At 40.8% G+C, this 15,529-nt stretch overlaps 1 protein-coding gene across 1 annotated transcript; it reads right to left on the bottom strand.

Annotated features, from left to right (window-relative positions):
* Positions 1 to 248: 248 nt before the first annotated feature.
* On the bottom strand, positions 249 to 7,302 carry gnat2 (guanine nucleotide binding protein (G protein), alpha transducing activity polypeptide 2). Its single transcript, XM_055049429.1, has 9 exons — positions 6,996 to 7,302; positions 4,660 to 4,702; positions 4,269 to 4,410; positions 4,000 to 4,157; positions 3,773 to 3,901; positions 3,369 to 3,498; positions 3,137 to 3,290; positions 1,318 to 1,533; positions 249 to 1,031 (listed from the first exon to the last, which is right to left on the bottom strand). The coding sequence occupies exons 1-8, from the start codon at positions 7,099 to 7,101 to the stop codon at positions 1,343 to 1,345; spliced, it is 1,053 nt and encodes a 350-aa protein (XP_054905404.1). The 5' UTR covers positions 7,102 to 7,302; the 3' UTR covers positions 249 to 1,031; positions 1,318 to 1,342.
* Positions 7,303 to 15,529: the final 8,227 nt, after the last annotated feature.

Below are 15,529 nucleotides of genomic sequence, written 5' to 3'. Positions count from 1 at the left end.
TTTATTTTTAGAAAGACACTAAATTAGTTCTTCTTTTGAATTGCCCTTTGTTGTCATTAATGGAAACCTTTGATTATCAGCAATGATTTTCACTTGGCTGCCATTTCCACTTACATCAAAACAGGATTTTTATCAGACAGCGGCTCTCGTCATCGAGCAACAGGCTGAAGCTGTCGCGATGGGCCTCGTCATCCACTACTTTGTTCAGTGGATGAAGATGTGACGGATGTAAAGACACAGACACACACTTGATGTTAATGCATCTTTATTTCATGCCTCTACATTTCATAAGAAAGAACAGATTCACATTCCCTTTTCTCATAAAGCATCCGTCCGCTAATGTTTTTCTCTCGTGTTTCCAGATAATTCATCATTCAAAACATAACTCGTCTATTCTTATGTACAAAGTTCATCTACTGTGTTTGTTGTTTGTCAGATTTATTCATAACAATAAAATGTTCAGTGAATTCAGTACATTAACACTATGTAGGTTAGATACATGCACAATTGGGTTTGTAATCTGGACAAAATGCAAGCACTGGGAACCTCAGCGATATCTGCTCAGCAACTTTTCAGCTTAAATATCAAGATCACAGAGACTATTGCACTCAAAAACAAAACAAAGAAAATTGTCTATTCAGAATTTTTTTTTCTTTTCCCAAACGGCTTTAATTGTTTTCACATAGCTTGGCTTTGAGATCAATTATAATTTACAATTCATAAGTTTTAAAAACTCAATGATAATCACAGAAGCAGCTATTTCATCTTCGTACCTTTAATCTTTTAGCTGTGTGGGAATCTGAGGCTCCACAGCGTTCACATGGTGACTTCGTAGCTGTTTTTACCCAGCCGGACATGCAGAGAGTTGCAGGAAGGTAACGTGGGAGATGATGATATTCTCTAGGAGCGTTCAGCCACAACTTGATGTGACGCTGGCATAAAACACAACAGTCTGAGGACGCCCTGTTGCCCTGCTGGTACACTTCTTTCCTAATGCCAATGTGTGCGGGGCTCAGGTTGAAAAAGTTGTTCTGAAATGAGAGATGAGGAAAAGTTAAAAGCTGCTTAAGAAAACAGAAAAATAAACTGTTGGGAGGTTGTAAAGTCTTTATCACAAGTGGTCGTGAGCATTATATCAGTCTTTCTATTTATAGTTGTCATCCTCAGCAGTCCACAGGGGTCCAACCTTTCTTGCCTGCAGTTGTTGTTGGCGAGCGACACAGCGGCCAGAGAATATTGACTTCATTACGTTTGCAGGGCTCTGTCTCATGTGGGACCCGTCATTGTGTGTGAAGACAGTTTTAAAAGACCTCGTACCTCTCTCCCGTCACTCCGGAGATGCTTAGAACAGACCGCAGTCTTTAAGGTTTTCTTTGATGATGATGTCCGTCACGGCGTTGAACACGATCTCGACGTTCTTCGTGTCTGTGGCACAGGTCATGTGGGAGTAGATTTCTTTCTGACCTTTCTTCATGTTCAACTCCTCGAATTGTGTCTTGATGTAGCTACTGGCATCATCATATGTGTTGGGGCCTGAAAGACGTTTTTCGACACATACATGCATCAGTTAATCGAGACAAACCAAAACTGCTCTGTCGTCAGTAAAACTCTTTTTTTGTTCTTATGTTAGCATATTTTTTTCCAGGCCAAGAGCTAGAAAAACACAAAATGACAAATTTGTACACAAAGGCCCAACTTTAAGATCTTTGTCATCCACACCCAGGTTCAATGCTGCCTTTGCGTTGGGATTAGTGGCGTGGAATACATTACTTTTAACTTGACATGAACATTTCATGTTGTTATTACTATTTTTCTTTTAATTAATAAGCAACTGTCCATTGACGACCTGTCCAGGATGTACCCCGCCTCTCGCCCAGTGGCTACTGGAGAGATAGACACCAGCCCCCCACAAAGCAGCAAGGAAAGGAGACTATAGATCACGGGAGCCCAAAGTCGGTCCTCGAGGGCCGGCATCCTGCATGTTTTAGTTCTCTCTCTGGTTTAACAGATCTGGATCCAATGACGGCTCGTTAGAAGGCGTAAGAAGAACATTTACATGCTGAAAAGGTTGTCACTACCGCCAGGGAGAGAACTGAAACCTGCAGGACGGTGGCCCTGGAGGACCAAATTTGGGCACCGCTGCTGCAGACGACGGATGATCTTGCAGTGATCCAGGAGTGCACTGAAGACAAACATAGGATGTGGGTAACAGCTGTGTGTTGTCATTTGTAATTTCAGTTTCAAACATTCAGAATGCTAAGGTGAGGGACTGTTCTTCAGTAGCAGCAGCATAGATAGAGACTACATAATGTTATTGATGTGTCATTGTTGCAGTATTTGACTCACAGTTGCATTTATTCAGAGTCGGTCGAGGTCTGTTGGAGCTGAGGTGCTCGTCCACTAAACTAAATGATAAATAGACTTCTATAATATGTAATTTCCCATTATATTATCTATGGTTTAAATTTCTTTAAATATAATGCTGGAGAAAGTGTGACTGTGGTTTCTCCCCTGTGTTGGGTTTCTCCCCTGTGTTGGAGCATAGATAAATTCAGTGTTGCTTTTTTTACCCTCATAAATAGCCTCGCCCTCTTTGGGAGGCAAATCAACTACGTTTGGCGCAAAAAGATGTGTTTTAGGAGTTTTAGGTGTCTGATTGTTACAAACAGGAGTAACTTCTAGCTACTGACTGTAAAAGTGACACAAGAAAGTCTTTATCTTTATTGAGAGAGGTTTCAGAACTGGATTTATTACAGTTAGATTCATTGTATCTCCAGATAACACATAATATTCTCATTAAAAAATCCACAGCATAATTTCTAGATAATGCAAGCCCTTAAATATTATACATATTTTATATTCATAAAGTAGAAATATGCATCTATGACGTACATGAAGAAAGTATGTTTTCAAATATCTGTTTTATGTTTAAATTGCTCTAAATACCCCAGAAGCTGCTTCCATTCAAAATAAAGCCTCTGATTGCCCCCAACGTTGGGTGGAGTCCCTGGAAAAGCAGCTGAATCACTTCATTTGTGTTTTTTCTTTGGTGTAAATAACATTAGTCGGGATTTTTTTTCTCAAAAGTTATCAACCTGTGAAACTATCGCAATACGTTGGCATTTGTTGAACGTACCGTCGTAGTCAGGGAAGCAGATACTCAGATGGACTTTCTTGATCTTCTCCTCAAAGAGATCCTTCTTGTTGAGGAAAAGCACAATGGAGGTCAGAGCGAAGAATCTGTGGTTGCAGATGCTGTTGAATAGATGGAGGGACTCGTGCATGCGGTTCTGGAAAGACCAGAGACACAAAAACTGTCACGACATGCTTTGGTTTTTTCAGACAACACTGCAGCCATTCTGGCTCACCACTTCATCGTCTTCTACAAGCACCATGTCGTAAGCACTCAGGGCTCCACAGAAGATGATGCAGGTCACACCCTCAAAACAGTGGATCCACTTCTTTCTCTCTGACCTCTGACCTCCAACATCAAACATCCTGTAAAAGTGTAAAAAGTTGAAACAAGCTCTCTAAGTGGCAGAACTGGGAACCTTTATTTAGATTTTTTTAAATTTTATTTCTGAGATTATTGGGATGATATGGATTTTTAAATCTGTTCAAATTAGGAGATGCACTCTATCTACAGGTTTAATTATTTACTTCAGGTTGTCCTACAGGTCAGGAAGGTCAGGAAGTTAACTTTGGGCCAACATGTTTCCGTGGACAGTGCAGTCAACTCGTTTTCCATCGATATGTAAATGTTGAAGCTCACCTGAAGTGCAACTCTTTGCAGGAGAACTGCTCCTCAATAATACCAGTTGTTTTGACTCGAGATCGCAGCACGTCCTGCTCGGTGGGCATGTAGTCCGGCAGACAGATTCGGTCCATTTCGCTGAGGTAGCTGGAGATGTCAGGACGAACAGCAAAGCAATCAAGATTTGCATATATGCCCTTTGTAGCTACACAATAACTGGCCTTTTCATGAGAAAAGCTGCTCACTATCCAGCAGAGTCATTCAGTTGGTACTCAGCGGCTCTCTCGAACGCGGCCTGCACTCCAGAGTCTTTCCACAGCTTCTTGATGACATCGGAGAGCTCAGGAGGCATTGTTCCTTCCTCAATGGAGTCTGACAAGTTCTGCAGCTTCTGCGCATCCTCCTACGAGTTTTATGCACAATAAGCACAGATCATGGAAAACAAGGTCATTTATTGATTTGTTTTTAATTCTGCTTTGGAATTCGAGAGCATCAGGAAACGTTTGCAGCACACCTGCCCGGAAGGTGAGCCAAAATCAATGGCGAGCATCTCCATGCCTCTGATGATAGCCAGAGCAGACTGCAGGATGTTGCCAAAGATGATCGCCCTAAACTCCATTTGCTCCTCTTTTGTGTAACCACCTTGGTGGAGAATCCTGTTTGTGAGCAGAAAAACAACTTTTCATCACTGATTTTGCCTCAGGTGGATGAAAGTCTATTTGACACAAAATAAAAATGACATTGGTAAATAAAAGTTGTTTTAAAAAAGAGCTCCTACTGTTCATATTTTGTCGATCTAATGCTTACAGTGCCACCCTGTGGATTTTCTTTACTCTCATCACCACATTGAAAAAAAAAAAATAGAGAAAGAGAGAAACTTTCCAGGAATGGATTTTAATACTTACTTCATTTGTTTTACAATGGTGCTTTTTCCTGATTCACCAGCGCCTGAAGAAGAGGGAAATTGTCAGCGAGAATATCTGGACTTCTCTCTAAAGCTTTTCTCTGTCATCATTCAAATGTGTGTATTTAAGATCCAAACGATGCACAAAGCAAAAACACGAAATATTACAAAGTAATTTTGGTTCACCACTCACTTCTCAGCAAGACATTTTTCCCATTTTACAAGTGAAATACTCTGCCAATGGAACAAGTGCTTTATCATCAATGTCAAGGAATGACTTACTTCACACAATAGGCTCCTGTATCTTCCTGAAGAGTTAGCTCAAAGTTAACTCAGAGTGATCAGTAAAGTTTGGGTGGTTTAAAGTTATCTAAAGACCAAAATCATACAGATAAAAGCCAATATTTTCATCATGTTGTTGAGTTTTACTCTACAGTATTTCGATTCTTCAGCATTCTTTTGTAGTTCCTGAACATTTTGCATCCTGTGGTAAAATCCCACCCTCCCCATAGACAGTGCACTGGCAAAGCCACAATGCATAGTGAACAATCTTCAGTCTCAGGTTTTGCATGTGAACAATGATCATGCAAGCCTAACGTGGGTTAATCACATAATTTCGGTGGCAGAATTGGATGTGCTGGCTGAAGAAAAGCTTCCAAGCAGATCAGGCTCTGCACTTCCATGAAAGCTATCGCTGAGCTGAAGGAGTTTATGGCGTCAGAGAGCAGCGAGGGCTGACCGCCTCGCTCAGCAACACTAAGCCGCAGACTTACTGCTGAGCTTTTAAAGGGTTCATCAAAACCTTTTTAGAGGAGATCCCAGGTTGGGTGTGGTGGTCATTAGTGAGTGGAGGGTGGAAAACGTTTTCAAAAAAAGCCAGATAGCACAATCATCATGTCTTCTGTGAGACTCTGTTTTACTTAGAGATGCTTTGACTACAGGTTTATGCTTCCATATGTTTGTCAAATAGGATCTGTTGAATAGATTTTTAAAAACATGTTTTTCAGCCAATTTCATCAACAATGCGCAATAAATGAGCAAAGAACGATCAATGTAACTCTTCTCAAGCTCAGAAATCTCTTTATAGCTCACAAGCTTTAAAGCAGGTTTAACTACTCTCAATGTGTCTTTTATGTTTTTGTCCTAATTTATTTTCAGGTCTCAAACTTTTCATATGAGGTTAAGATTATGTTTAAAAATATAATCAGTGTTTACATTCTCAATATTTTAGCAATTTGCAAACTTGGTAAACGTGCCCTGAAATTTGTAGTTCTCCTCCCCAACCACCAGGGGGCGCTCCACTGAATATTTTCCTGTGTTGTTGCTGTCATTGTCAGTGACAGACAACAGCCAGTTACTGCCAAAAAGCTTTTAAAAAAGGGACCAACTACCGATGGTTATTATCATGCAATTCAATATTATATCCAGAAATGACATCTAGTGGATAAAATCTGGAATCAGAACTAAGGCAGTCGGATGTAAATGCCATTAAAACATTTTTGTTACACATCATGTGCGAGTTGAGAATCAACAAAGACCTCAGCAAGTGGATCTCCACTAAACCTGTTAGCTAATCGGATTGCCGTATCACTGCAGGGCTGTGATTCATTTAGACTAAAGTCAGTGATCTTTTAAGAAGCTGCGTCCTTTCGTTGGAACCAGAAAGTCAGCAGCCGCCTGGTCAACCGGGAGCAGAGGCTCTTATTTCAATAAAATCACCAAATATGTAAGGAAACCTTGAAATATAGTCAAATTGTGGACATTAATTATTTAATTATACTTAAATATTGAGCATCGGTGTGAAAATCTGTCAAAATACTCAGTTTTTATCTTCTGTCTATATGTTTAATAATTACTTTCGCTGAGGATGTGGATTAGATTCTCTGGAGACATATAATTTCCACTTCCTCTGTCTGTTGATTTTCTTTAACTGAGGCATAATCCTGAATTTTGTAAGTGAGTTAAAGCTTCATTTCAGCCATCAGTTCCCTCGGTTGTTTCAAAAAGATCCTAAGAAAAGCTTGTACCAAAATCAAATGGTAGAAATCCAAAAAAGGCAAGACATTAAAAATGAAACAAGTGTGAAACCTTCATCTTCCAACCTTTACCAGTCAAATGTTCTGCTGTGGTTAGTTTGAACTTTGGTCCTCAAACCTAAAAGTATAAGTATTCTGATTTCTTTCATGCATCTTCTCTGAAGTTATCCCTGTTTTGAAAAGCTTTGTCTGTCGTCTTCTAAACCCAAAACCTATCAATTGAAGAGCTTAGCATCACCTGCTGCAGGAGACAAAAAGCACAACTTCAACTAACAAGGTCCACTCATATACGACGACTCACCAAGCAGCAGCAGTTTGACCGTTTTAGACTCCTTATCGGCATCTTCCTGGAGCTGTTTTTCCAATTCCTTGGACTTTTTGTCCTCAGCGCTTGCTCCTGCACCCATGATTTCTTCCTCCGCACTCTCAAGGTCCTCGAGGAAGGAAATTTTGACGGGTCTATGTGAGCAACTGCAGAGAATCCAATCACAGCACTAATTGTGCTGAAAGGTGATTTTAGAGCGGAAGGAGATTGGAAAGGAGGGGCTGAGCTTTCCTGAAATGTATCTTGATTACATGGAGTGTTGTAAAGGCTCAAATGAAGTCACCAGCTTTCACCGGTAGAGAGTCACTTCTTAATTCCCTGTTCTTAAACCTGGACTTAGGAGGGGCCTCTTCCTGATTGGAGGTTCAATCCATTTAGTCTATTGAGGGCGGAGGAGATTGAGGCAAAAGAAGGAAAAAAATGATCTTGGACACTTCAGGCTGCAGTGAAAGACAGTGATGTCAATATTTTCTTGATTTTCATTGATCAGCACTTGGTGTTGAACATATAATGCATGTTCAGAACTACATATGACTATTATTGCTGTACAAATATGAAGCATACATGGAAGGAAACTTTAAGGTTTTGTTTTAGAGAAAAGAATACAGGATTTTATTGTCTGCATTTCAGAAACATTCTCCATTTAGATTTTATTGAGAGTTTACAAGTGTTGCTCCTCTCATCCCAACTTGAATTTCATGCTGGATGTACTCTTGACTTCAGCATCCGTCACATGGATGAGGCAGGAGGCCGGCATTAAGGTCTTATAAACTTCTTATGGCTAAGAGGTTTAAATCCCAGGTGGTGAGGTGGCTGCTAAATGCGGCACCATGCCGTACAGAGGGGTCTCCACGACGCCATGACCTGAAAGCGTGGTGCACATTACACAATCTGCGTCAGCTCCAGTGGGATCTCATCTCACACATTTAGATGCACATAAAGTAAAGTTTGTATTTGTGCAGTTGTTTTGAGGAGGAGACGTGGAGGTTAAGCCCGGTCAGATTATCCTGCAGGATCGAAGCAGCGAGTCTTGTGAGCCGCCTTGTGCTGCTCGGAGGCAGAGAGCAGTGGGCGTTGTCTTCGGCACTGTCGGGTCAGAAGCCAAATACTGAGAAACTGTACTTGAGATTACTAAATCCATCAAAGGCAGATTGTTTCTGTAAACTTTGCTTTAAGTATGTGACTGAATCGGCCGACAAATACGCCCCAGCTCTGTTTGACAACAAGCTTCATATGGGTTAGAATGCAAATAAATAAATAAACTTGAATAAGGTTTGAAAATGATACAGACTTTATATTTATTGACACCACTGAAAAGAAAGTGGAAAAAGATTCCAAACCATTTTTTTTTCAGCAGCATAATTTAATTCAAAATACCTATTCAATGGGTAAAAGAAATAGATAATTACCTGATGCTAATACTTTTAAAAACAAGGCTGATTTTACTTTGAAATATTAAAAAGATAAGGCGTTTCTCCATTGTGCTCACTGACTTTCTTCATGGATTCAGTAGAAAGAAGCTGGAGGACAGAAATTACACTGAAATAATACGAGCACCTCAAAATAATAACACTCACCTGTAAGTAACAAGTGAAGAAGTAATATAGTAATAGTAAGATTAAAACGCAGTTTGTAAAAGCATTAACTGTTGTGACTCTGATCAGAAGATCTGATTGATTTATTTTTTGGATGATGTATTATTATTATTATTATTATTATTATTATAACTCCTATTAAATTTCTATGTAGATTATTTTCTCCATCAGCATGTTTCTTCAGAATGGAAGTGATACCCATGGTGTATCCGTGGCCCAGTCTTGAGTCTCCCGTCTTGAGTCTAATCTACGGATGGAGCTGATTGGGTTCCTGAAACCCTTTTTGTGTTTTTCGAACTGTTTGCACATGTGCAGGTTTCTGTAGGAGGAGCTGGTTGGACAAAACTTGGATTGAGCTTTCGTCCTGGCTGTCATCCTGAGAGTCACAATGAAGCAGGATAAACCGTGGTATAAAGTCAGTATCACTGGAGCAACTAAACCAGAACATCTCCAAATGAATGTTGGAAATGGTGAGAAGCAAATAAAAATCAACAACTGAGCAACTTTCAATCAATAAAAATACTTCTTTTCAAATAAGACACAGAATCTGTGCAGAATTATAAGCACTGTCTTGACTCTATGTTGACTTTCATCTCATCTGGCCAATCAACAATCACCCAGTTGTCTCCTGAATTACTCAGGACTGCACACTTCATTCTGCCGCTAATGTTCCACTAATTGCATGCAACCTGGTGCTTGCAGCCTAAATCCCTGAACGCTTTCAAGCAGGCTAATCGCTGCAACATATCGAGTGGTGGTAGCCAATCCCATTAGGCCATGGTCGGAGTAGGCCACGCCCGGCGCGCAGCCACCGCGGCTCTGATCTGTTGACGAGATTACAGCCTTAGATCCATCTGAGTGACAGGAACAAACCGCGTTACATCATGACCCAAGGAAGGAGAGAAAAAAATGAAGCTTTTTCCCACTTTAGTACGGATGAGCTGGTTAGGGTGAAAGTTTGCTAATGATTTCTCTAGATAATGAATGAAAAAGGCTCACTCTCTTGCTAATAATGGGGATTTCGATGCGGTTGGACAAGAGCCTCCTTTAAACAACCCACGATGAAACTAAATCGAAGACCTCTGTGATCCTGGAAGTGTCAGTGAAATTTAGTTTTCCTCCCTGAAAGATGCGCATCGAAGTGTGATTTTGTCTTTGGTAGAAACAGATGTGTGTGAAATCCTCAGAAGGCTCCAGGCTCCGATTAGCTCACGGTGGTTTTAAGAGATTCCCAACTGAGGACAAAACAGATGAGTTTCCAATGATACATGCAGGTGGGACCTTTGCCACGCTGTACAAAACAACCACAGTTCATGTCTTCAGTAATAATTGTTCCAACAAATAAATAAGTCAAATCTCCTTTCAAATACATGAGGATTTTAATTAATGTGTATGACATAAAGACACAGTTAAAACTCCAAAAATTGGCATTTAAGCAATTAATTAACGTCAAGCCATGAAATTGATCATCTAGTGCAACAAATTACAAAAAAAAAAATTATATGATTTAATTTAATCTTAGCCTTAGTGGTTCAGCCTCTGGTTTGCCCTGCATGTATAAATGTGTCGTTGCTGAGGAGCAAGAGGAAGTGTGTCTGAGGTCAGTGTGTGTGTTTCTGTGGCCTAATAGGGATTAAGAGGTGGGTCAGATCTGGAGCAACAGTCAAAAGCTCAAAAAAAGAAAAGAGTCTTTCAATATTCATTTAATGTATTGATCACCAATAGATGACACAACATCAGCAGGTTGTTTGGATATTTACATGTCTAAGCAACCTGTTTTCTGAGAAGTCCTGAGATACAGTTTAAAATGTTCTATCTTTGTATAAATTAGCATTTTAAGCTTTTCAACTTTACCTTGAGTTATTTTACTGGCTCGAGGAGGAAGCTGAAGATTAGGGTGATGGTAAGGAGGCCATACGATCCATGTGTCGAGATCTCTGAGAATTAGAGCGAAACTGTCAAAAATATGAGTGGAGACATAAAAAATGTCAACAATTAATGAAAATTTGTTGACTGTTGTAATGCAAGTAAACGTTTTGATTAGATTATTCCTAAGGGTATTAATCACTTTCAACATGCCATGTTTTAATAAAAAGTAATTGTAATATTTTCCTAAATTGTTGCCCACTTTACATAGATTTTTAATCTTATCTTTTTTTTTCTTCATATGTTAATTTTAGATATTTTGGGTTGTTAAAAATAATAAATCCAAGTCTGCCATGTGTAAGAACAGTATTAATTTGTTTAGCATTCATATTTATTTCTCTTTAAAAGGCCTTAGCTGTTTGATGTTCAAACATAAAAGTGTCTTTTCAGAGTTTTGAAAGGACGACTCTCTTTATCCTGCTGTACATCCATGTTGTTGAAACATGGGTGAAATGCTGTTTAATATTAGAAACCAGAGAAGAAGAAGAAGAAGAAGAAGAAGAAGAAGAAGAAGATTTTACCAATACATTTATTAAACAAATATATATACACAATTCACAATGTTTCTCTTTACATCAATAAAATCATTATAATAGTATTTTTTTATAAATTAGTTCGTTTCTCTCTGAGATGATGCATAGTGCGTTATCGCATCCCCACAAATCCAAAAACTTTTCCAAATTCCCGGTGGCCCTGTGGAAAGCAAACTCCAATCTCAATCTCGCCTTTATGTTCACTTTCCACAGGGTCACAGCATCCAACTGAGGTCCATCCTGCATCCTATCTCTTCGAGTGATATAAATAGCTAGTTTAGCTTCAGCCAATAAATAGTTTAAAAGCCGAGATCTAAACTAGTTGCTTTACTATGAGGTACACCGTTAATAAATACTGCATTGGTAAAAAGCATTTTAAAAAGACTAAAAACAGTCGATAGAAAACTAAAAAAACCAGTTAAACGTGTACAATCTAAAAACATGAAAAACACTCTCTGATAAGGTGCAAAAAGGACACTCATTTACAATATTATGATTGATGACCGATAAAAAAGCATTTGTGGCAATGGCGCCGTGGAGCACCCTCCACTGGAGGTCACCAGTCCTTTTTTTAATTGGCAGTTTATATAGCGTCCTCCATTGTATCGGCTGTCCTTTTAGCTTATCAGCCCACACGCTGACAGCTCTCCCCTGGAGTGTTTTCCTGTTTAGGATTTTTACACAGTTTTTGTACAGTGTCTTTGGCATTACCTTGCACAGGTCCATTTCCGAGTCCGTGTTCTTTAAAAGGGGACCACTGTCCTCTTCAAAGCCCGGACTCAGGAGTACCTTTGGGAATGGATCCGTGTCTCTTGGTAGGCATTCCTTCTCTTTGTATGACTGCAGTAAATCCTTCTCCTCTGCAGCCAGTCTCTCCTTTACTTTCCCCAGGACACGTTCCATTGTTCTGGTGGACTTCATTTTGACTGCAGCGGCAACCCCTGGGCGTCCCCAAAATCCGCTCCAGAAAATTGGATCAGCCGCTTTAAAGTCACCAGTCCAGCTCTGCTCAAAGTCTCTGATAGTCCTAGGAACGTGTCTTTTTCGACGTCTAATCTTGCTCCGCAGACCAATGGTTCTTCTAAAAGCCAATGCAGAGAGTCATTCGTTTCCGATCTACGCAATTTAAAAAGAGCACACGATTTAAAAACGCTCTGATAAAATTGCGGAATCTCCCTTAACTTTAAAAGACTAAAATTTGTTAAAAACAGAGCAGCATCCAACTCCAATAAATTCACACGTCTCAAAATGCAGCTGGCCACATCTCTCCATACAGGAGATCCTGTCAAATATTTCTGTAAAAACTGCAATCTAAAAACAACCACTCTACTAGCCAGGTGGACAAGGCCCTGGCCCCCCTCCTCTCTAGGTAAAACAACACTGATTGCGGTACCCAGTGATGGTTATTCCAAAAGAAATTCACCATTTCTGTTTGGATTTTAGCCAACAGCCTTGATGGCGGGTCTAACACAACAAGTTTATGCCATAGTTGTGAGGCAACCAGGTTATTTAACACCAGCACTTTTCCTCGATAAGACATTTTGCCGTGTAGCCATTTCCATTTGGCAAGTTTATTTGTTATCTTTTGTTCTATGTTTCCCCAGTTCTTTTCTTCAAAGTCCTTTCCGCCTAAAAAAACACCAAGATATTTCAAGCCATCTTTCCTCCAAGTCATGCCCTTGGGGAGAGCCGGGAGTCCTTCAGCCCACTTGCCAACAGCCAGGGCCTCGCTCTTTCCCCAATTCACCTTGGCGGCAGACCATGGAGAATTTCTGTATGATCTCGGTTAAAGCGCTGACGTCTCTTTGATCTTTAATAAAAACCACGAGATCGTCAGCATAGGCGGATAAAACCAATTTGTTGTTAAAACCAGGTAAAACCATGCCATGGATCTCTGAGCGCATTTTTTGCAGGAGGGGTTCCAGGGAGAGTGCGTAGAGCATCCCCGAGAGCGCGCAGCCCTGTCGGACGCCTCTACACACCCTAAAAGGAGCACACAGGCTGCCATTGATCTTCAGCACACTCTCAATGTCACTGTACAATACCTGGATCTTGGCGATAAAACCCTCGCTGAACCCAAACTTCCCCATAATTTTCCAGAGGAAGCCGTGTTCAACGCGGTCAAATGCCTTTTCTTGATCTAGTGAAATCAAGCCAGTTTGTAAACCCAATGAACCGGAGACTTCCAAAACATCCCGAATTAGGTAGATATTATCTACCATAGACCTGCCGGGGACGCAATAGGTCTGATCCCGGTGGATGACCTGCTCCATGGCTCTTCCTAACCTCGTGGCTAGGGCCTTGGAGAGGATTTTATAGTCGGTGCAGAGAAGGGACACGGGGCGCCAGTTCTTTATATCCTGCAGGTTTCCTTTCTTGGGCAGCAGGGCGATGACCGCCCTACGACAGGACAAGGGGAGCGAACCAGTGGCCAGACTTTCATTACACACCTCAAGCATGTCCTGGCCAGAAGATCCCAGTAGGTCTTGAAAAACTCCACCGTGAGCCCATCAACACCCGGGGACTTCTGGCCCTGCATGCCCAGGAGGGCTGTGTGGAGTTCTTGCATGCTCAGAGGGCGCTCCAACTCGCTGTTGGTCTCCTCAGAGACCTGAGGCAGTTCCTCACAGAACTCCTCCATCAGTTCGTCGTTCTCCCTGTTCTCGCTTTGGAACAGTGAACGGTAGAAATCGACAGCCCTCCTCCTTATCTGCCCCGGTTCGCTCAATGCTGCCCCGTGTCCGACAGCAACGAGTGGATCATTTTCCTCTGCCCGTGCTTCCTCTCCAGGCCAAAGAAAAAGCCAGAGGGAGCATCCATCTCTGCGATGTCTTGCATCCGGGATCTGACCAACGCGCCTTGGACTTTATTCTCCAGCAGGTTGGCCAAAGTTAGCCTTTTTGATTTGAGAGCTTCAATATGCTCTCGATTTCCTGTGGCGTCACTAAGTCGTTCTAGCTCCACTATGCTCATCTCCAGATCTCTGATAGATCCGGCAATGTCACAAGTGACATTGACAGTGTGCTGTTGACTCAGCAGTTTGATCTGGACCTTTCCATAGTCCCACCACTGTCTGATGGAGATAAAATCAGCCTTCGTTTGTCTAAAACCGTTCCAAAAATAAGTTAAAACCTCTTTAAAACTCTGATCGTAAGTCAAAGCAGAATTAAAATGCCAGTACGCACTTCTGGTAAAATGTTTCTGATAAAAACACTACCTAAAAGCAACGAATGATCCGTAAAAGCCACGGTAAAATCTGGCATGTTTTAAACACGTTAAAATGGTGTTTAAAACAATAAAAACGATCTAAACGAGCTAAAGATTTTACCTTCCTTAATGTGGGACCATGTGTACTGCCTGGAGCCTGCATGCATCCTCCTCCATACGTCCACCAGGCCATGAGACGAGACCAGCTGCTTCAAGACATGTTGGGCTATCGGGTGCGGCTCTGCATGATTGCGGTCTAAAAACTCGTTCTCAGTGCAATTAAAATCCCCACCTATGAAAACATAATCTTCTGGCCCGCAATCACCTAGTCTTTCCCCAATTTTTTCATAAAAAGTTTCTTCTCTGCATTGGTAGTCGGAGCATAAATATTAATAAAAACCATGCTAAAAAAATCAAATTTTGTCTTTATTAAAAGACACCTCCCTTTTATAACGTGTTCGGTTTCAATAGCAATAGGGGTAAAAGCTTTAGAAAAAAGAAAGCCTACCCCTGCACTCATAGATGTGCCATGACTTAATATGACCTCTCCCTTCCACTCTCTGCGCCATTCCGTTTCTAATATGTGATCACTGTGTGTCTCTTGCAGAAAAATTACATCAATTTTCTTTTGTTTTAACATTTGATAAATTAATGCCCGTTTTTCAACCTCTCTGGCCCCATTTAAATTCAAAGATGCTATTTTAAAAGACTCCATCTTGTGTAAAAAACTAAAACCAACCCACCAAAACACTACAATAAATAATAAATAATCACTATATATCATTAAAATTGTTTTCTAACTTTTGACATTATCTTTTTTAACCTGTAAATTTCTGTGTCCGTAAAATCTGATTCTTCTTTGTGTCTGATGTGGTGTCTGGCAGAGAAATAAAACGTTCTTAAATTAGGGAAATATTTTTCTAATTTTACCCCCTTTAACCCTTTTGTTTGCCTTAAAAGGTTGTAAAGGCTTCTGCTGGGTATCTCGGTTCTTTGTCCATTTTTGATACAGAGGCTTCGCTGGCGTCAGAGAACCAGCTCTCTGTATCACTGCTGTCTGACACCTCCCTCCTCTCTACAGTCAACTTGCTAGCTTGTTTGCTAGCTTTTGCAGCAGCCACTACATTCTGCCTTTTGCTGCGTCTCTTTGCCGGGACACTGGCTTCAAGTCCATGTCTTCCTCTACTTCACCCGTTTCTCTCTCTCTCATCCCCTACCACCGACTCTACACTGCCTTTTCCTTTTGCTT

This window comes from Poeciliopsis prolifica, unplaced genomic scaffold (assembly GCF_027474105.1).
Source record: "Poeciliopsis prolifica strain line A6 unplaced genomic scaffold, Auburn_PproV2 SCAFFOLD029, whole genome shotgun sequence".
NCBI classification, from domain to species: domain Eukaryota; kingdom Metazoa; phylum Chordata; class Actinopteri; order Cyprinodontiformes; family Poeciliidae; genus Poeciliopsis; species Poeciliopsis prolifica.
Note: the sequence above shows the minus strand (reverse complement) of the source record. Positions and strands in the feature narration are given on the sequence as shown.